General features: G+C 30.5%; 6 protein-coding genes across 10 annotated transcripts in view; 5 read left to right on the top strand and 1 right to left on the bottom strand.

Annotated features, from left to right (window-relative positions):
• The window catches only part of LOC108545846 (glycine-rich cell wall structural protein 1.0-like), a 666-nt gene extending 363 nt beyond the window's left edge, over positions 1–303 (top strand). The window contains exon 2 of the mRNA XM_017897641.1: positions 83–303. Within this exon, the coding sequence (XP_017753130.1) occupies positions 83–303 (221 nt within the window). The remainder of the gene's footprint in view (positions 1–82) is intronic.
• Positions 304–6080: 5777 nt separating this feature from the next.
• Positions 6081–14288, bottom strand: LOC108545980 (uncharacterized). Of its 5 annotated transcripts, none has more exons than XM_017897868.1 (6): positions 14213–14288; positions 7289–7460; positions 6878–7119; positions 6654–6793; positions 6366–6504; positions 6081–6294 (listed from the first exon to the last, which is right to left on the bottom strand). In XM_017897868.1, the coding sequence occupies exons 2-6, from the start codon at positions 7388–7390 to the stop codon at positions 6192–6194; spliced, it is 726 nt and encodes a 241-aa protein (XP_017753357.1). In that variant the 5' UTR covers positions 7391–7460; positions 14213–14288; the 3' UTR covers positions 6081–6191. The 5 variants fall into 5 exon arrangements, with proteins under 5 accessions (XP_017753357.1, XP_017753360.1, XP_017753361.1 ...); XM_017897871.1 differs by having other exon boundaries at positions 14208–14281; XM_017897872.1 differs by lacking the exon at positions 14213–14288 and adding an exon at positions 9892–10012.
• Positions 8746–9775, top strand: LOC108545981 (uncharacterized). The gene is made up of 3 exons (XM_017897873.1): positions 8746–9147; positions 9224–9301; positions 9570–9775. Exons 1-3 carry the CDS (start codon positions 8969–8971, stop codon positions 9625–9627), a joined length of 315 nt encoding a protein of 104 aa, XP_017753362.1. The 5' UTR covers positions 8746–8968; the 3' UTR covers positions 9628–9775.
• Positions 11127–13452, top strand: mtDNA-helicase (mitochondrial DNA helicase). Its single transcript, XM_017897640.1, has 7 exons — positions 11127–11370; positions 11458–11690; positions 11773–12457; positions 12533–12777; positions 12850–12953; positions 13022–13241; positions 13318–13452. The coding sequence occupies exons 1-7, from the start codon at positions 11127–11129 to the stop codon at positions 13450–13452; spliced, it is 1866 nt and encodes a 621-aa protein (XP_017753129.1).
• Positions 14063–17611, top strand: LOC108545979 (glycosyltransferase 25 family member). Its single transcript, XM_017897866.1, has 10 exons — positions 14063–14270; positions 14918–15146; positions 15294–15636; positions 15717–15836; positions 15955–16144; positions 16397–16471; positions 16535–16592; positions 16682–16809; positions 16881–17084; positions 17222–17611. Exons 1-10 carry the CDS (start codon positions 14083–14085, stop codon positions 17394–17396), a joined length of 1710 nt encoding a protein of 569 aa, XP_017753355.1. The 5' UTR covers positions 14063–14082; the 3' UTR covers positions 17397–17611.
• Positions 17612–18503: 892 nt separating this feature from the next.
• Arp3 (Actin-related protein 3) lies at positions 18504–20942 on the top strand. Its single transcript, XM_017897687.1, has 6 exons — positions 18504–18691; positions 19039–19219; positions 19311–19625; positions 19725–20039; positions 20127–20345; positions 20420–20942. The coding sequence occupies exons 1-6, from the start codon at positions 18648–18650 to the stop codon at positions 20597–20599; spliced, it is 1254 nt and encodes a 417-aa protein (XP_017753176.1). The 5' UTR covers positions 18504–18647; the 3' UTR covers positions 20600–20942.
• The last annotated feature ends 245 nt before the right edge of the window (positions 20943–21187 follow it).

Below are 21187 nucleotides of genomic sequence, written 5' to 3'. Positions count from 1 at the left end.
GGTGGTGGTGGTGGTGGTAGTAGTAGTAGTAGTAGTAGTAGTAGTAGTAGTAGTAGTAGTAGTAGTAGTAGTGGAATTGAAGGAGATGGTGGAGGTTACGAAGGTGGTGGAGGTGACAAAAATGGTGGAGGTTACGGAGGTGGTGAAGGTGACGAAAGTGGTGAAGGTAACGAAGATGGTGGAGGTGGCGAAGGTAACGGTGGTGGTGGCAAAGTTGGAGAAGGAGAAAACGTTGAAACGGAGGAATCGAAGGTCGAGCTATGCAATCACCGGAAACTAGAGGGTAATCTCGAAATGGAATAGTAAGTAGTAGCTTTCAAACTATTCATGTTGAAATTTTCAAAGAGAATGCAACGACGTACATACATACGTCGAAAATGTCACGATATGCATAGGGGTACGTGTAAACAGTGTTGTCCATTCCGACCGATATGCCGTAAACATACTCCACGTTCCTTTTACACGTTATATCCGTCGTCTCTGTATACAAGTGCGAGAAACAGTTATAAAAAAAATTAAGCAAAAGTGGAAAGAAAACTAAATGAAGAGAATAAAGCAATCGCGACGGACAGATCGTTAAGAGAAACAGTCATGGATAAATCTAACGATAACGAGAGAAAATAATGCTAGAAAATGAAGCTACGAGAACGACATCGAAGGCGGCAATGCGTATAACGCTACGGAAAGCTACCAGTGATGGGACAGGATGGTAGCGGACAAGACGACAGCGGGCAATGATGGTGAGATACTAGTGGGGCAATGGTAGCGACAATAGCGACGGTTTCACCAAGGAGCTGCATCAGCAGCAGCAGCAGCAACAGAGATGGAGAAAAGCTTATAATAGTGGTAAAAGGTGAGGGTGGTGAACGCAACTGGTGCTCGTGACGCGATCGTGGTGCACCCGTGGCGTCGCATACGCGCATGCGCGGATGCGTGTCGTCAAGGCAACGGTTCCGGAGTAACTGCCCGGTGAACGTAGCCCTCCACAATCCATGCTCCTGACTCTCTCCTCCTCGCTCTCTCAGCTGTTTTCTCTATCTCTCCCCCTCTACCACACCAGCGTCGTTTGATCTCTGTTTTTGTACGGTCAACTCACTCCCTCGTTGTTTCCCTGTTTCTTTACCCTCGCATCAACTTCTGCCTTTTGCTTATGGCTCGCTCACGCCCAAGGCGCGACCGATTCCAGCTGTCTAGGCGACCATCAAACATGCCCCCCCCCCCTCACCGCCGATTACCCTTTCCTCCCGCACACCCCTCCACTTATCTAATTCTATTTTATTAAATTTATTCGTTTATTTCCATCGAAACGTGGTTGTCGTTTTTCTTGTAGCTTTACGTACACGCGCCGTACTTCTTTTTCCGTGTTTTCGTTCGTCTTTCGATATAAGATTTCCACCTCCAACGATTTTGACACGCTTCTTCTCTTCAGCTTTTGTCTCATATTCCTTTTTTCTTTCATCCTTATCTGTCGTAACGGAATATCGCGACATTACAGCTTCTAATCTTCCAATGTCACCGGTTATTTTAACCTAATTTTATCTAATACGATGGTTGCGTCTGGCATCGTGATTGGCGAACGATACCCTGTTCCTTGTTCGAACGGGACTAGAACAGTTTCAAAGTTAGCACGATAAGCGTGAGACAGAGAAACACTTCTTTTATTCTTTCGGGTCCCGTTGCACTTATAGTTACACGGCTGTTCTGTCTCCATCTGCTTGTATATATGTATATATGCTTCTCTCGATCATCTTCGTTAGGGAATGGGAACGGCCATAGTCATTCCGCCAACGCTCGTCTGACGTCATCCAACTACGACTAGTCTCGCCTTTTGTTTTGTATACACATCGATCCACTGCACGGTCGCGAATCATTTTTCTCGACTGAATCTCTCAAACATCATCCTGCGACTTGCTCACCGAGAACACTGAGCAGAAATTCTCGAGCGTCGCTCTTTTCTCGTCGATCCTTTGGTTCGTCCATATCCGATCTCTCGATAACGAAAGAACCAGCTGACAAAGGCTACGAGGAAAATTTCGAAATTTCGAATTCGTACTGTCGTCAACTCATACCAATCGTGGTATATCTATAAGTATAGTACCTATATGCTGCAACAGGCATCTCGAATCTCTCCCCTCCCACGAAACCAGAGATTCCCTTTCTCTTTAGATTGTGAAACGATTTTCTATCGTGGCGCTTTAGCTTTGCAGATTTATTATATATGCAACGGGTTACGCAAATTACGACAAAGTGCAAATATTTCACATGACCTGCACCTGCATGACTCCCCTTTCTACGCGCGATCATTTAAACCGAACGAACACGTGAATCGCAACCGTCTCACACCGTGGATCTTTACGAGTTACTTTCTGCACCCCAATTCCTCCTCGTTCTTTACAAACAACATTCGTTACAAACAACGTCCGTCGAAATCAAACATTCAGTTCGATTCAACCAATTCGTACAACAGATTTTCCCCGAAGGGAAATTTTCCTTCCGCGTTATACTTCTTTGCCGGGTGCGCCATTGTTCAATTTACATACTGGAGCTAATCACGAGTTAAAGACCTCTCTCTCTCGCTTTATAAATCGTCCTGACAAAAGCACATCTTTATCGATGAAGCGACAAAACCAAACGTGCAAGGGGTTGCGCATATATAGATCGAAAATCGCGCAGACCGAAAAACAATATCAACGATCGTTATGTTCGTAATCGTACAAAGGGACAGGAATTGTTATGTACATACGCAATTGTCGAACTTGCGACGCAACATTCGTAGACATTCGACTAAAACTCTTTCATGTTCCATGTTCCATTCCCGATTTAGCTACTATATATACTCGGTATATCTACTCGCTGTGTACACCAATTAGCGAAAGCATATTACGAATTATGGGTCGAGCGATCTCGAGTGAAAAGAAACATTCGGATGAGTAATGTAAATAAGAAAAATATGAGAAGAAATGTAACTGCGATGAGGTAAAGGCAGGAACGAAGAGAACGAATCGATTGAACGGTATTGGGAAAAAATACGGACGAGAATGAGAAAGGATGAAGAAACGAGGGAGGTAGGTAGAGAAAACGCGGCAGGACGAAGGCGCGAGCGTGTTGAGAGTCAGGGGTCGGTCCGCGGAATCATGGAAGCAACTACATACGTACATACATACATACATACGTACATACTTACTTACTTACTTACTTACTTACTTACTTACTTACTTACTTGCTTGCTTGCTTGCTTACTTACTTACTTACTTACTTACTTACTTACTTACTTTACTTACTTTACTTACTTACTTACTTACTTACTTACTTACTTACTTACTTACTTACTCGCTTGCTTACTTACTTATATATGTAGCTAGAATTCGTGTTGCATCACAGACAAGACCCCCCACTATCACGACGAAAGCGGCGCTACTTATGAATGGGAGTACTCGCCCATTGGTCGCTTTCGATAGCCAATGGCTGGCTGCACGCAGCCCTCTTTGCACGATTCCCCGCGACATCGTGCTAGTTGTTCGCCACCGTGCCGTGAAAATTTTCGTTGGATCGATGATCAATGACTACTATGGTATAAACATGCCGGTTTTCGATTCATCGATTCTCCGTTACGATATTTCTATGCTTCGCACTGAAATCGCGAGGCGAGATGATGAAACGAGAAAGAACGAAAATTCCCAATTCTTACAAGAACGAAATGAAAATGAACGATTAAGTAAAAAGATTCAAAGTCGAACCTAACGTAATGCGAATTTTTCATCGTTTCCAGAAACAAAGACGTTTAAGAAGATATTACCATGATTATCGGTCTTGTTATATAGCAACTCCGTAAATATCACGCAAAGCTGAAAAGAAGTTACTTGAAAGTAACGCAGCTCGAACTAATCCCCTAGTTGCACAGATAGAATTATATTTTCAATTTCATACGATCACAGACGAAAATTTAAACACCTATATTATCGCGTGGCGAAGAGAATTTTCAGGGATTTCAAGACCGAATAGGATAGAGCGCAAAATTCGCGCAAACGTAGACTCGACTTAAAGTGTTAACCGTTGGTAAAAGGTAAAATAAAAGCCATGACGGGATAATATATACCACGAACAACCTAAAAACAGAAATTTCGCAAGTATCGAAGATCAAGTCCGAAGAGGTGATCGAGATATCTCTATTGATCCTGTATAGTGCCGGCTAAGTACTTACTTTTCACCTCTGCACAGTGTAATGTACCGTGTAAGTACTTCTGTTCTGCAAAAACATCTTTCCTTCGTGTCGTCGTACTTATTTATTCCTCGACTTAATTTCATTTATCTTGACTAATGCTTTATACTTTATACTTTATACTTTAATATATTTACTTTAAATGTTATATACTTTAATTTTACCAATACTCAGACATTTGACTATCTGTAAGCTAAACTTAACGTACTTGTATAATGCATTATCATACTATTGTATATTCGGTAATATTTCGGTAATATTTCGGTAATTTAAATAGATATCGATTAATTGTCATACTAAAATCACCCGCTTTCTTCCATTCTTTAGATTATTCTATGTACAAGGTGTTATAAGTTATTTCTTCCACTTGTGACTCCTACGACAACATTTTCGGGAAACCATGAAATCTCCTCATCCGTTATGTTATTGTTATTCGTTCAATTTTATCAACCGATTCAACTTTTTACTTGCAATCAAACAAAAAGATTTGAATAGCGATAGACTCTTAAGATGAACTTCGTTATTTGGACAATGAGTGGCCATTTTTATATATTTATTAATGTTTTCCTTCAATTTCACACCTTCATATTTATTTTCCCTTACGAATATATACGAATTATATAATCGTATAATTGTAAAGATAAAAACGAAAATTTTCAATTCGTTCGTCCATGATCGGACATGTTTTATCTATTTCTTCAGTTGCTATTTTCGTATTTCGTAACATAAGAAAATATAACGGAAGCAGTTGTTGGGTTTCACAGGGTAAATTTTACCATCGATATGTTCTTTCTTTATGTCAAGATCATATTCTCTTAGATTTCACGACATCATCGGGTTGTTTTATTCTACTTTCGAATGAGAACATTCTCCTATCTTCAATCGCAGCATTTTCAAACTATCAAATATTTTTTCCATATCTTTCGGAGAACTTGAGCAAATAATAATAGTATTAATAATTGTATATATATATTTTTGCTATACACCAAGTTAACTATATTCTTTCTTAAATTAAATTGTTCCTATAATTCGTCAAACATCATCGTGTTTCGCACTCGTTCAACAATCGTTTTTTGCCAAAAAAAAATAACCATGTTTCACCTGCATTTATCGTAACAATCAAAATACGAATAAACATTTACTCTGCTTTAATGTTATTATGAGTTATACGTTTATCCGATTCCTTTATTGATTTGAAAAAGATAATTAAAGAAAGATTAATAATACAACGAATCATCATTTTCTTCTCTATCCTAAATTATTGTACATACATTTATTTCACTGGATAAATTTTATCTTTAAACTAATGACAAATAGTTCATTTGAAAAACATACATATTAAACTCAAAATACTCATTAATAAAAATAATGCATCTTTGTTATCAACTGCTTCCGTATAAATAAACACTCATAATATTACTCAATTATAATATTAACAAAATTTTAATCACGATAATAAAATGTAAGCACAATTTGTTTAAACGTAACACGATAATCTGTACGAGTTTTAGTGACAATATCAGAATGTAACAAACGGTAAATAATGAATAAATTATGAAACTAGCGAGTTCTTGCACCACAAAAATTTATGTTACATTTCTTTAACGAGATTACTTTTATCCCGTTAAATTCTTATCTTTACATTTACAAAATTCTAACATAAAAAAGGCATATTTTTATAAAACATTTACCATCTTGCTAATTTATAGAAATATAGCTTCCTATTGCACAAAAATATTTATAAATTGCAAGTATGATTCTTACTTTCATCTTTAACATTTATCTTAATTCATTATGATCTTCTTCAATATTAAGGATAAATGCTTACAACGAAAAAATCCAGAACATAAAGATGTCTTCACACATTTTTATTTTTATTGCTACCTTTGTTACCACGATTTAATATTATGCAACAATTTGCTGCATGTAAACTTAAGATTTTATTTATTTACCAAAGATACATAAGTTTACTTCAATTCGATAGATTATCGTTCTTCTCGAATTCTGTTTCAGGAGTTATTGGTTCCATCTTTTCTCTCTTCTTTTGTGTTTCAAATAATTTCTCTCTACCATAACTGTAAGTGTAATATATAAATGTAATATATATATATAGCATGTACATAACAATACAAGATTTGAATTATACTTCAAGCCGTAATTATTGGTCTGCAATTCTTTAAGTCTGTGCTCCTTCCATAATTCGTCATATGTCACACGCTTCTTTCCTTGCTGTATATTTATTGCCTCTTCTTGTAAATTATCACTTGTATCATTTAATTCATTTGCTTAAAATATAATTTATAAATTTAATTACTGGAAAGATTATCAATTATCGAATTCTATATATGTAATACAATATACCCATAATGTGTATATTAATTATGTTTATTCGTGCACATGCAAATACATATGTATATATTATTAATAAACTTACAATAGCTTTCAAATTGGGAATCATGATAATCCCATGTTGAACTTTCCTTTGGTACATCGTCAAAAGGTAAAAGATGTTTGTCTTCTTCATTTTGTTGATCTGAATTATTGTCATCGTCAACAGTATATAGTGATTGTTGTCTAAATATATTTTATATTGCTTTGTTAGCCAATTAAAATATTATGTATTAAATATTAATACAATTGTAAAAACCTGAGTAATACCTTGTTTTAGCAGAATCATCAGATAAAAATGCACATGACTCCATGTAACACTTTGATACAGCGCTAAATTTTCCAAATAAATACGATATTAAGCTACCACTAATTATTGCCATATTACGAAACCTCATTTTAGGTAAGAAATGCTGTAATAAAACTGCACTCGCCACTCCACAAGGTATACCATAATAATAAATAGCTGTTGTCTTCATACAGTTTTGAAATACATCAAATGATTCTTTTGTCTATAATTTATTAATTACATTTTGATTCGAAGTTTTTTAGATCTATTCTGATACAATACGATATTACCGTTAAAAAAACATTATTCTTATATATTAGTTAAAAGTATAATATAACTAAGTGTTAGAATCCTGATATAACAGACATGTGAAGATTTTTCTTATTACTTACAAATTTCAGTCGTCCATTTCTTAACTCTTCCAATCTCTTAATTCTTGCATCTCTTAACTCATTCAATTGTATTGCAAGTCCTTTATGGTCTGGCGGATTCATTGTGCACAATTTTTACAGTTTTATCAACTACTAAAGTTGCTTGTATGCTCTTCGTATAACCTCACTGGACCTAAGGAAGTTAATAATTTAGATCAATAACCCTTAAAAAAAATGCTTATATCCTGTGTTATTTCAACAACTTAGAACCTGCCTAATAGTAATCGATACTATTTAATACAAGAAATGAAATAACAGTCTATTTTCAAATATTACACGTTACTTTTCGTACCACCTCATGTTTAACAATAATACCAATGTTCCCGTCGGTATCGACCAGGGGAGTATTTTCGCAATCTATACAGTATAATATAGTTTTAATGTATTTTAAATAGCAAGTAATTTTAAATCCGATATTCCTAAACCTACTACACAACCATAAAACAGTATCGTGATAATAAAATATTTATAAATGCATATTTATATTACAGTAAAAATTCTCTAATATTTATATAATATATATCAAATAATTAGACTTACATATGTAAGAATAGAATTTGTAAATAAATATTACAGACAATATTGAATGCAAACATGTGTATCAAAAATAATTAAAAAGATGTATGAAATACTACTTCCTATTTTGTATACATAAGAAATATGATATATTTCAGTTAAATAATATAATAGTTAAGTACATTTTGTAACACAAAGCAATTACAATAAGTGGTAGTGCAATTGTTATCATTAATATCATATTTAGTGTTATGAATATTATATTAAAAATCACTGAAAGATTAAAATTTTTAAATGAGTATTAAGTTCTGTTTTTTTATTTTTTTATTTTTTTAATAGATATTATAGTATTACATTTAAATTAAATAAAGACCAGTTGTATGTAAATATGTTTATTTCTTTGACAATGCAAATACTCAAATCCCCAATGTTTGTTCAATTCCATTTTAAATACATACGTATCTATAATGTGCACTGCATAAAGTACTTTATTTGCACTGAAGCGTTAATTTAATAAGTATGGAAACATATTATACCGTAACTTGTTGGGAGGACATTTTGTATGTTTTATTTTACTCAAATATAATATAACAATAAATATAATTCTGAAAATAAATCATTATGTACTTTGGTAAATTGAATTAAAACAGTAGCCAAATAATAATGTAACTGGTAAATACTTATTTTTATGCATTTATGCAAGAAATCTGTAATTAGGAAAGCTACATTCAAATACAGAGTAACTGAATTGTTATAAACTATTTCATATATTTTACTAATAAACTATCAATAGCTTATGTATAAATAAACCACAAACCATTCTGCAAAGTAATATTTTTGTATAGAATGGTATCATTTAAAATGATATTTATTTTCCATTATAAAAAGCTTGATGTGCCCTATTTGTGTGTGTAATTATTACATTTCATATACACATGTATAAATATTTCAAGTACATTATAAGAACTTGCCTCTTACAAATTTTCCATTCCTACTTATGAACAAGATGAAAATGTATATTATGACGTATCTTGCAGCCATAACTTGAGAAGAGGGAGTGGTGCTAATAAGGCTTCAATAACGACTATAAAAGTGCTTGCTTGAAAATTAAAGTTACTGTTAAAAATGTTGTGTAACCGTGAAACTGATCGAGACACTAGAACTTCTTGGGTATTATATTTAACATTGTTCTTATTTTATATCTCTGTACAATTAAGTATAACATCATCTGTACCTGACACAAAGTATAATACAACTGCAATGTTAATAAATAACACATTAAATAATTCAGATGGTGACAATTTGTAAGAATATTTCATAATCTTGAAAATTCCACGCAAACAAATATATATACTAATTTATATGATTTTAATATTATAGATATATTATAAAAGCAATGGTGTATGAAATTGGTATATTAACGGATGAAGATAATACAACTAGTAATACTACTGAGAGGTAAGATCAGAATTACATTCACTTTTCATCTTAGAAAACATATGTTAACATCTTGACTTTTCTTTGACAAACAATTGAAGATAAAATTGTTCATTACAATAATTTTAAGTTTAATATATATACTATAATATATTAATGTAATTATAATATATATAATATTAATGTATCATAATATTACGTGTGCGTATGCGCGAATACATAAGAATGATATATATATAAATTTCTAATTTGTATTTAACTCATTTATATTATTTCGTTTTATCTATAGACAAGAAGAAGTTGAACTCTCATTTTATAATCCACCTAATGCAAATAATGGGTCATAAAAGAATATACAAATTATAAATTATTTAAGATTATATAATTAATTTCACATATTTGACAATACAGCCAATTGATAGATTTGAGAAATAACCTGTAAAACAAATACATATATGGTACGCAATCTGTTAGGTTATAACTGATGTACACGTAAACTGATACTGAAAGAAATTTATATAAAAGAAATTCAATTATTTATTACAAAAATTCATAATCATAATACAAATCTTTCTTTAGTACATGTAATGTAACATAAAAGAAATAAATACCTTCACATAAATTACATTCTGTTTATTCAATCAATTTAACATGACATATCCTGTTTAATATTTCACTTAATACAAGATATTAAAACAAAAATTATCATTTTAATTCAAGCATGTATATAACGCCAACTTTTTCTCTTTATAATATATACACATATATATCTACTACTAAGTATTTTTATGTAATAAAGAACTGAATATTTTTAGAGATGTATACTTGTATGTTCTCGGCAGTAATATCAATTAGATGGATTTCCATCATAATATACATATGTGTTTATGCATATACGCGTTAGAATAGAAGTTGTATTAAATATAAGTGCTTTTTCTTGAAAACTAAGATTTTAGAATTATTTGTAAGTAAGTACGGAATAATGATGAGAATAATAATACCTTATTGTTGTGTTTTCATAAAAATAAATATTAACGGACTATATATATTGCAATATTTGAAAACACTTTGTGCGATTCATTATACAAATACAATAGTATTGAAGAAATGAATAGTATCAAGTTCAATGATATACATTAAATTATATATACCTTTTTGCTAATCATAAATTTCGTTAAACTGTTACGTTATAAGAGTTTGATAAAAAATTAAAGATTTTCTAACGATGATTTCAAGAATTATACCCAACCTAAATGATAAAGTTGATATAGTTAATAAGTATCCTTGACTATGCCTATAGCTGATTTTCGATAAAATAAAGAATTATTTACCCATAAGATGTCTCTACAAGCTTACACGCTTAGTTGTACTATATGTATTGAATATTGTCTTAAGGATAAACACAAATGTAAGTGCAAACAATATATATATGCAACTAATAAATATCCATCATTTTATATATGCGAAATCATAATTATAAATAATAAACATAAAAATAAAATTAGATAAAATAGGCTGCCTGTTATGTGAAATTTGTAAAATATCAAGCAATTTATAATTATTTGACCTTTTTTTTAATGTTGAAATTAAGAAATTAAAAATTTACATTATTCGAAAGATAAAAAAGAATTATAGTAAATTTATATTATTTATATTATATATATAAATGTGTATATGTATGTATGTATATAAAATATCAAATATAGCTAAGTTTATTCTTAATATATGTAAATTAGAAATTTTATGTCCAGATGAATATAATACAGAAAAGGATTAGGTGACATCATGACTTTTATTTTTTATTCAAGAAAAATATTTAACAGATTATTACTTGTACGTAATTAAAATGTTATTTAAGTTATTATTTCGAATTTGTGTTAGAAAAAGACAACACATGTTTTATATCAATAAACAACATTTTCATATAAACAATAAAAAGTCTGTACTGAATATGTCTGTATCACATTTGAAACATTTTCTAAAGCAACAATGCACAAATGTCACAGAAGGATATACATGTATTATAGCAGATTGTCCTATATGTAATGATATAGAGGAGAAATCAAAGATATATGTAAATAAAACAACAGGTAAACAAATTTCGAAATTGTAAAAATAATTTTATGGTTGTAAAATTATAAGTGAACAGTTAATGGAAATTTCAAAATTAATTGTAGGATTTTTTATGTGTGATAAATGTGATGTCACTGGTGCGTGGGATATATTGGAGAAATTTTTATCGATACAGAAGTCTAATGAAAACCATAAAGAACTTAATATACTAAGAAATGATTATCCTTCGAAGAAAAGTTTTTTAGAAACATGGAAATGTGTGACAAATGATTGTCAAAGCGTAAAAGATCTACCTATGGAAGAATATAATATTCTACTCAACAGATTTTCACTTCCTGTAATAAATTAAAATAGGTTATAAAGACATCATTGCATATTTCCAATTATAACAATCATTCCATTTCACGATCTTTTTGCAGAATATTCCACAGCAGGATATGATTCAGTTAAATTGTTTTTACAATAAGACAACCAATATATTATATTTCCCATTAATAGGCCTGAACAATACCATAGTCGGTTACAAAACATTTTCGACTGGTTCACAAAAAGAACAAACAATTCCAGTCTCTGGAGTTAGTGGATGTATTGAATTTAAACAAGATATCAACAAAAATGATAATGTTGCCATAGTTGTAGAAATGATAGATGATTTACTAGCCATAATGTCGAAGAAATCTGCAAATGTTATTATCTGTCTTCCATATAATTTAAGAAATCTGCCTCAGCAATTATTACCATACATGGAATCATTCAAAAAGTTAATTTTATGGTTTGGAAATGATGCAACAAGTTGGTATACTGCTAAACACTTTGCCAAAAAATTTAATGAAAAACGATGTTATTTCATTAGACCAACGGACTTGCAACCTCGACCGAAATTAGCCGCCGAAATGGATTATGATTTTAATAATATTCTACAGAATGCTCAGCCTCTATGGCATAGAAGTATAATTACCTTCCAGGATCTTAAAGAAGAAATCTTAAGCGATTTGCAAAATAATGATAAAGTACAAGGAATAAAGTGGAAGCGATATCCAACTTTAAATCGTATACTGAAAGGTCACAGGAGAGGTGAATTTACAATATTAACTGGGCCAACTGGTAATATATGTGTAGTATAATATTTATAAATTCAGTCTCAATTGCAACATTTCTATGAGTTAATTTTTTCATCAGGATGTGGTAAGACAACCTTTATGAGTGAATATTCCTTAGATTTAGCAATGCAAGGTGTTAATACATTATGGGGTAGCTTCGAGATAAGAAATGCACGATTAGCAAGAACAATGTTACAACAAATGATAGGTGTACCTTTAGATGAAAATCTTGAAAATTTTGATTCATATGCAAATACTTTCGAAAAATTACCAATTTATTTCATGACATTTCATGGTCAACAAAGCATCAAAATAGTAATGGATGTGAGTAAAGATATTATTATAAAAATTGACCTTTCTTATTCAAATTTCGAACTATAATATCTTCTATCATAGGCAGTCGAGCATGCAACATATGTACATGACATTGCTCATGTAGTAATTGACAATGTTCAGTTTATGATGGGAACAATGGCTAGTGATTTGAAGCATACAGACAGGTATTATAGGCCGATATTGATATAGAATATGTTTCTCTTTCAACTAAAATAATGCAGTTGCACTCTAGATTTTGGAAACAAGACGATATAATAGCGAGATTTAGGAATTTCGCTACTGTGTACAATTGTCATGTAACCATGATAATACATCCACGAAAGGAACGTAGCGACGAAGAATTGACAACTTCGTCGATTTTTGGAAGCGCGAAAGCGAGCCAAGAAGCAGATAATGTGCTTATTATTCAAGATAAAAGACTCACTAGTATCCGAGGCAAAAAATATCTACAAGTATGTGTACAGAAACGAAATATAAGATTGGTTTTATTACTCATTTGTTATTCATTAAAAGGAAATGTATTTGTAGGTGGCGAAGAACAGGTATAGCGGTGATTTAGGTATTATGATGTTAGATTTTGACAAATTAAGCCTTAGTTATACTACAAAATCGAAAACTAAGGAAAAATGTAGCGAAAAAGTAAAACCTATATTAACGAAATAATAAAATGATAAAATAATTCAAGCAAAGCATTAAACATGATTTTCCAAGATATTTTCGTGTATGTATTTGTTGTATAGAATGTTTAATGTAACATGATCACTGTAAACATTTTTATTATTTTTAATAATATATTTTACCTGATATGATTCTACAGAATTCTATGAAAATGTGTATTTTCATTTATCATGTCATATAACAAAAATTTTTCATCGCATAATATAAATATCGCATTATTTGAAAAATATATTTATAATTACACCACATTCTATCTAACGTTGATACAAATTTTACGGTGCAAATATATGACTCAGATAACCTAAAAATTACAATTTTTTAGTAGACCAATGCATGCAACCCTTCACTTTTAATTGCATTATTTCGAGAATTCATAAAGTAGAAACAAAAAGAATGTAAATTATGAAAGCAGTTTACCGCTTTACCGACTACGTGTTTTTAACGTGGGTAGTAAAATTTTATCAGAAGGAACTAAGTAATGAATAACATGGTAAAAACAGGGGTTGACGTGTATACGACACTTTCTATCATTTGTGTCTTTTATTGTATTTGTTATTTTGAGTAATTAGTAACGATTGAATATAGGAGAAGATATTAACGATATTAGAAACGAAAATGAAATTAATGAATTTTCTTCGTGTTATTTTTATATTTCTTACTGTGTTTTCGGAAATTTCGGCTCAAAATTTTAAAAAACCAACAGTTTTAATAACAATTTTAATACGTAATAAGGCACATACATTACCATATTTCTTGACTTTCTTAGAACAATTGACTTATCCAAAGGAACGAATATATCTCTGGTAAGTATACATTTTGTAACCTCACTTTTTCGACAAAATTATATGAATCGTAATACAAATATTAATTATGTAATTCAAATGCAAATTATTCTTGATCATGTAAATGAACAAAATAAAATATAATTGCTATTTTTTACGTTATCGTTATGATAACATATTAATAACATACTAAGGAATAATTTGTATCTTCAAACCATTATGAGCATTGCATATATTTACGAAGTTTATCTTATAAACAAAACATTCATTAAGTTTATCGTGTACTGAAAATATTTCCTTAATATCAATAATTTTTCAATATTTTTCATTAATAATGTTTTCTAATGCCATTATATGTACTTTCTAATTATTCGATATCATTTATGTCAAGAAATTGTATTTTCCCCCTATGCCGTATGTATGCGTGCACGCACGCACGCACGCACAAAATATAAATTTAGAGAAATTTACTGCGAATGCGTAGAAAATAATTCAATAATTAAAATGTATTGATATCCTATAGTCAAGTCCGTTTTAAGCGCCATTTAAAAACAACGTTTACTTATTTAATATTTATACACATATTTGTGATTTACTCAACATTATATTATATTCATAAAATTATCTTAAAACTGTTACAACCAAAAGTTACATTTCTTTTTTTAAAGGATACGTAGTGATAACAATATTGATAAATCAAATGAAATATTATCTATATGGTTGAATAAACAAGGTAGCATGTATCATGGAGTTAAAGCAGATCTTAATGAAAAATCGAACAAATTCGAGGATGAGAATGGAATTGCTCATTGGTCAACACAAAGATTTTTACATGTGATAAATTTACGCGAGGAAGCGCTTAACGCGGGAAGAAACATGTGGGCAGATTTTATTTGGGTAAAAACTGTTTTCTTTCTTTGTTTTTATATCAAAGATTTAAGAATATCAATTCTTAAATAATGCTTCTAAAGCAATCATCTATCTAATCATCACGCAATTATGTTTTAATTATACTAGTATTACTCTTTTTGTATTCGATTTTAGATGCTCGATGCAGATGTCTTTTTAACAAATCCAAATACTCTTAATGAATTAATTTTGAAAAATCAAACAGCAGTTGCTCCGTTGTTAAAATCTGATGGCTTGTATAGCAATTTTTGGGCCGGGATGACAAGTGATTATTACTATTTAAGAACGGAAAGATACGAACCAATCTTATTTCGAGAAGAAGTAGGATGTTTTAACGTGCCCATGATTCATAGCGCTGTTCTTATAGATTTAAGAAAACAAATTTCGGATCATTTGACGTACAACCCAAAAAACTTGTACGGATATAACGGTCCTACAGATGACATTATAACTTTTGCTATCAGTGCTAATAGAATCGGTAAATTAATACTAAAACTTTCATAGAATTTCCTCTATTTCTTGTCTATTCCAATAAATTTTTCTTCGCATTTATACTAGATGTACCATTATTTATTTGTAACGATAATACATATGGGTTCATCATGGTTCCACTGGAAGAAAAAGAAACAATCGTGGAAGATCTACAAAGACTGACCAATATTAAGACAGAAATATTATGTTAGTCCTACCGATTGTAAAAAGAAAAGGAAGCAGAATTTAAAATATTACACAACGCAAATAAATGGAAAAACAATATTTATACTTTGTATCGTGATATTCTCATTTTTTTTTTCAGCTGACAATAATTATCTTCCATTGTCAATACATTTAAAACAATTTGTACAGTACCCCATAGAAGATACATTGCAAGTGGACAATATTTATATGATAAATCTTTTAAGAAGACCAGAGAGACGCAACAGAATGCATAGACTTTTTAAAGAACTCGGAATTCGAGTGGAAACATACAATGCTGTTGACGGTAGGTAAGTCGCGACATGAAAGTAAATACATATATACACGCACCTATATATTTCGTTAATTACTTTTTTTAAACGATCATGTTAGATTTAAATTAATGGCATAATTTTTAATAACGGCTACATAATTTTGAGATATATCGAACATTAATAATTTTTTATAATATTTAAAAAATCAATTTTCCATTTAATTAAACGATTAACAGTCATAAGCAATAATTACTTAAAAAGATTTATTTTGTTTGTTTATTTATTCAGGGAATTAAACCAATCTAGCCTTCAAAAAGTAGGGATTGAAGTTATGCCAGAATACATGGATCCTTATCATAATCGGTAAGTGTGATAAAAATTGGAAATAATATGAGGCCAAACAAATAATAAGGAAAATAATTACAGACCAATGACTATGGGTGAAATTGGATGTTTTTTAAGTCATTACAATATCTGGAAAAAGGTAATTGCAAAACTGAGAAAACGATTTATTTTAGTCAAATTAATGAATTAACTTGTTAAAATTGTATTAAACAGTCGAAAAATTATTAGGTAAGGCAAAATCGTTTCAAAAGTGTTATTGTCTTAGAAGATGACGTGCGTTTTGAACCGTTTTTCCGACAAAAAGTGAATTACATTTTAGCAGAATTAAAAAATCTTAAATTTGAATGGGATTTGGTGTAAGTAACTATTATTTCAAATATATTTCCTTTAATAGTAAACGTTGTATTAAAAAATATAAACCTGTTAGTTATCTGGGTAGAAAAAGATTAGCAGAAGATGCTGAACCTTGGATTGAAGGATCAAAATATTTGGTACATGCTGCCTACAGTTATTGGACATTAGGATATATCTTATCTGCAAGTGGTGCAAGAAAACTAGTAGAAGCAATGCCATTAAAACGATTGGTACCTGTTGATGAATATCTTCCTATATTATCCGATGTTCATCCTAGGTAAAAAAAAAGAAAAAAAGAAAAAAAGATAAACTTAGAATGTTATTGGAATAATTTATTTTAGTGGAAATTTTAGGATAGTTTTTTCTTCATGCTCCAATTATATTTTATATGTAAAAACTGCCCTTTTTTTATAGGGAAGATTGGAAAGTATACTATCCAGAACGAAATTTAATAATATTTTCCACCAATCCTTTATTAATTTATCCAACACATTACACCGGTGAACAAGGATATGTTAGTGATACAGAAAATTCTACGACTGCATTTAATCATCAAAACATAAGTAAATCAGAACGAGAAGATTTGTAAGTGCCATAAAGATTGCCATAGAGATTGTCATAAAGAAATGGAGGAATATTTAAATAATTCTTGTGCTGGTGAAAACATTTACTTTTCATGACAGAATGTACTGCCATTTATGCTTATATTATGAGAATATTATTTATGCAAGAAGTGATACATATGAATATAGGAATGAAATAATATTTTGTATCTTTTTATTTAATTTACTTGTAATTATGTAATGATAATAGATTATTATGCATACACGTTTATGCATGCCTGCAGATGCATATAAATAATAATAAAATTTGTTACTTCCACTTAACATTTCAAATAATAAATTTCCTACTTCATTTAAAGTATATGATTACTTAGTATAATAGCAAGGGATACAAATCTTTTGATTATTTTAATTATATTACATCATAATTATAATGTAAACCAAATTATCATTTGTAACGATTAGCCACCTGGTAAAATTACATGCATAACATTTGCTTAAATATCATATGCTCAAGATCACCTTATGTTTATTAACGAAGATGACGTGTTACTATTTTAGAAAATATTGCCAGTAATATTTCTTCGACTTTCTTATTTCTTAAGTGTATTAATGTTAAAATGTAAAAACGAATTCTACACTAAAGCTAAATGGGGAAAAAAGGAAAATTCAACTGCTATTTTACGACGTATCTATTTGGTCTACATATTTGGTATCATTTTCATTAAAAAAATCTCAACGGCTCGACTGCAATAACCTGATGATCATAAAGTAAAGAATAATAAAAATTTTGTTTTTCCAATCTTATTAATTAACTAATAATTAACTGAGATATCACTAATGATATCACAGATGTGCCTTTGTTAAAATATTTCTAGGAAATAGTAGGGATAATTCTGCGTTTATTAACAATACATCTACTCACAAACGATGGTTGTATTTTTGTAAGCATACAAGATACTTATACATTATAACAGTCGATTAATTTTATGCGACAAATTAATAAAGGAATATAATTGAAGTTTGATAAAAATTTACGTATTTATTACTAAAGAGTTTTCACTATAGATGTCGCGATTATTTTACATATAAGTGTCCACTTTTGACAATCTATCAAACGGGATTTCGTCCAATGGACATGCCGCTTGAAGTGTGCTTCTGCTTTATCTCCCAAGTGAGGTGTGGTTAATTGAAGCGGATGAGTGTAAATTTGAGCAGTAGGTAAGATATATTTCTTTCGGATAAAAGTAAGAATCAGTTAAAACAAGAACAACACAATGCTTGGTCGTCTTCCTGCATGTGTAATCGACGTAGGTACGGGGTAAGTGATCAAAAAAATTAATTTCGACTCAAGTAAATAGGCTAAAGTGTGATTTAATGATACATGTTATTCCATATATTAAATAAATATACTTAGAAAAATGTCACGAATCTATTTAACATTGTTAGCTAATTTTTTTTTCTCTGTTATGTACGTTGATATTCGGCCGCTGCATATTAATAATTTAAAATTTAAATCAATATTGATTGTATACTTTTAATTTAGTAATAAATTTACATTAGCAAAGTCAGTATTTATAACAATCATTTAAATTTAGAACTTAATATACAAATTTTTTTTAGTTATCTAAAAAAAAAAAGTATTTATAATCATTTGTGATTTTACAGCTATACAAAGCTAGGCTTTGCAGGCAATAAGGAACCTCAGCTTATAATACCATCTGCAATTGCTATTAAAGAAACTGCAAAAGTTGGAGATAATAATGCCAGAAGGATTACTAAAGGAGTTGAAGATCTTGATGCTTATATCGGAGATGAAGCTTTTGAAGCTACTGGTTATTCTGTAAAAGTATGTTGATATACTAATATGTGTTAATATTGCTATCAAAGTATATATTATTTTTCAAATTATTTTACAATTTACATTAAATTTTGCTTAGTATCCAGTTAGACATGGATTAGTGGAAGATTGGGATTTAATGGAAAAATTCCTGCAGCAATGTATTTTCAAATATCTTAGAGCAGAACCAGAAGATCATTACTTTCTACTTACGGAACCACCATTAAACACTCCCGAAAATCGAGAATATACTGCAGAGATAATGTTTGAATCATTTAATGTGCCAGGTCTTTATATTGCTGTACAAGCAGTATTAGCATTAGCTGCTTCTTGGACAGCTAAAACAATAGAGGATAGAACATTAACAGGAGTAGTTGTTGATAGCGGAGATGGAGTAACACATGTAATACCTGTGGTATGTGTAAAAGGGAGAAAATTATACGTTTTAAACTTATTTGCTTTAAACATGATATTACGAATCCTTTGAAATTAATTAATTTATGTTGTCACATAGGCAGAAGGTTTTGTTATAGGAAGTTGTATAAAACATATTCCTATTGCTGGCCGTGATATTACATATTTTATTCAAAGTCTGTTAAGGGAACGCGAAATTGGAATACCGCCTGAACAATCATTAGAAACAGCTAAAGCAATTAAAGAAAAATATTGCTACATATGTCCTGATATTTCAAAGGAATTTACTAAGTATGACAGTGATCCTACTAAAATAAAAAAATATGAAGGTGTTAACAGTATTACAAAACAACCATTTGTAGTAGATGTTGGTTATGAAAGGTTTCTTGGACCAGAGATATTCTTTCATCCTGAAGTATGTTTATCTAAATTCAAGTACCTAATAGAACGAAAAAAGAAATAATTTCATGCGCACGTTTAATTTTATTATCGTATTCTTTAGTTCTCTAATCCAGATTTCACGATACCATTAAGCGAAATTGTGGATGATGTGATTCAAAATTGTCCAATCGATGTTAGGAGGCCCTTATATAATAATGTCGTGCTATCTGGTGGCTCTACAATGTTTAAGGATTTTGGTAGACGATTACAACGTGATATAAAACGAATCGTTGATGCACGCCTCAAACTTAGTGAAACGTTAAGTGGAAGTCTTATTACGGTAATATACATTTTACTTATTTTAATGGGTAAGAAACAGTAAACTGCCAATACTTATGTTTCATTTTATTTCAGCCAAAACCTATAGACGTTCACGTTGTATCACATCACAAACAACGTTGGGCAGTATGGTACGGTGGTGCTTTATTGGCTAGCGATCCAGAATTTTATACAGTTTGTCATACCAAAAAGGCTTACCAGGAATACGGTCCTGGAATTTGCCGTTATAACCCCGTATTCCATAGTATGGTGTAAAATAAATAAGAATACAAATGGTGTTAAAATGAATTACATTATTATGGACCAATGGTCTTTCTGAACTCTAAATGCTCTGTCAATAATTTATTCGATTTCTAATTCTTCTTTTCATCTTTAATGATGATGTATTTAATAAGATGAAATGGGTGTTTCCATTACATAATTACTAACTGAAATAATTACAGAGGAACGCTCGGTATTACACTAGTAAACGCACACAACAAAGATGTTTTTATGCTCATAAATTATTACAATAATATATGACAGTATTTACATATAATAATAAAACGAGGAAAGTCATTCAAAAAGATGAAAACAACACTCCATTAAGAACAATGGATAAACATAATTCATAAAATTATAATACAAGATAATTGTATAGATCTGTACATAAAATAAGTCTATTTGAAAATAATAATTCTTTTTTAATGAATCACATTTATGAATTATATACTTTACATTATCCCATAATATTTACTGCATCAACAAAACATTTAGATGATAATCATATAACAAATGACACTTTAATACCAGCATTGCAACAATATATTTTATTTTATTTGTTGTGTGTGTGGGGGGGGGGGG

The sequence above is a fragment of the Eufriesea mexicana genome, unplaced genomic scaffold (assembly GCF_001483705.2).
Source record: "Eufriesea mexicana isolate 0111107269 unplaced genomic scaffold, ASM148370v2 scaffold572, whole genome shotgun sequence".
Classification (NCBI taxonomy): Eukaryota; Metazoa; Arthropoda; class Insecta; order Hymenoptera; family Apidae; genus Eufriesea; species Eufriesea mexicana.
Note: the sequence above shows the minus strand (reverse complement) of the source record. Positions and strands in the feature narration are given on the sequence as shown.

Coding starts and splice junctions, on each gene's coding strand:
- Arp3 (XM_017897687.1), top strand. CDS start 18,648: ATGCTTGGTCGTCTTCCTGCATGTGTAATCGACGTAGGTACGGG. Junction 20,040..20,126: donor AGATATTCTTTCATCCTGAA/GTATGTTTATCT, acceptor CGTATTCTTTAG/TTCTCTAATCCAGATTTCAC. Junction 20,346..20,419: donor TAAGTGGAAGTCTTATTACG/GTAATATACATT, acceptor ATTTTATTTCAG/CCAAAACCTATAGACGTTCA.
- LOC108545980 (XM_017897868.1), bottom strand. CDS start 7,390: ATGAATCCGCCAGACCATAAAGGACTTGCAATACAATTGAATGAGTTA. Junction 7,120..7,288: donor GAAATGGACGACTGAAATTT/GTAAGTAATAAG, acceptor AATAAATTATAG/ACAAAAGAATCATTTGATGT. Junction 6,794..6,877: donor GATGATTCTGCTAAAACAAG/GTATTACTCAGG, acceptor AAATATATTTAG/ACAACAATCACTATATACTG.
- LOC108545981 (XM_017897873.1), top strand. CDS start 8,969: ATGTTGTGTAACCGTGAAACTGATCGAGACACTAGAACTTCTTGGGTA. Junction 9,148..9,223: donor AATTCAGATGGTGACAATTT/GTAAGAATATTT, acceptor TTAATATTATAG/ATATATTATAAAAGCAATGG. Junction 9,302..9,569: donor ACTAGTAATACTACTGAGAG/GTAAGATCAGAA, acceptor TTTTATCTATAG/ACAAGAAGAAGTTGAACTCT.
- mtDNA-helicase (XM_017897640.1), top strand. CDS start 11,127: ATGTTATTTAAGTTATTATTTCGAATTTGTGTTAGAAAAAGACAACAC. Junction 12,458..12,532: donor AATATTAACTGGGCCAACTG/GTAATATATGTG, acceptor TTTTTTCATCAG/GATGTGGTAAGACAACCTTT. Junction 12,954..13,021: donor GATTTGAAGCATACAGACAG/GTATTATAGGCC, acceptor GTTGCACTCTAG/ATTTTGGAAACAAGACGATA.
- LOC108545979 (XM_017897866.1), top strand. CDS start 14,083: ATGAAATTAATGAATTTTCTTCGTGTTATTTTTATATTTCTTACTGTG. Junction 16,145..16,396: donor TACAATGCTGTTGACGGTAG/GTAAGTCGCGAC, acceptor TTATTTATTCAG/GGAATTAAACCAATCTAGCC. Junction 16,472..16,534: donor ATGGATCCTTATCATAATCG/GTAAGTGTGATA, acceptor AAATAATTACAG/ACCAATGACTATGGGTGAAA.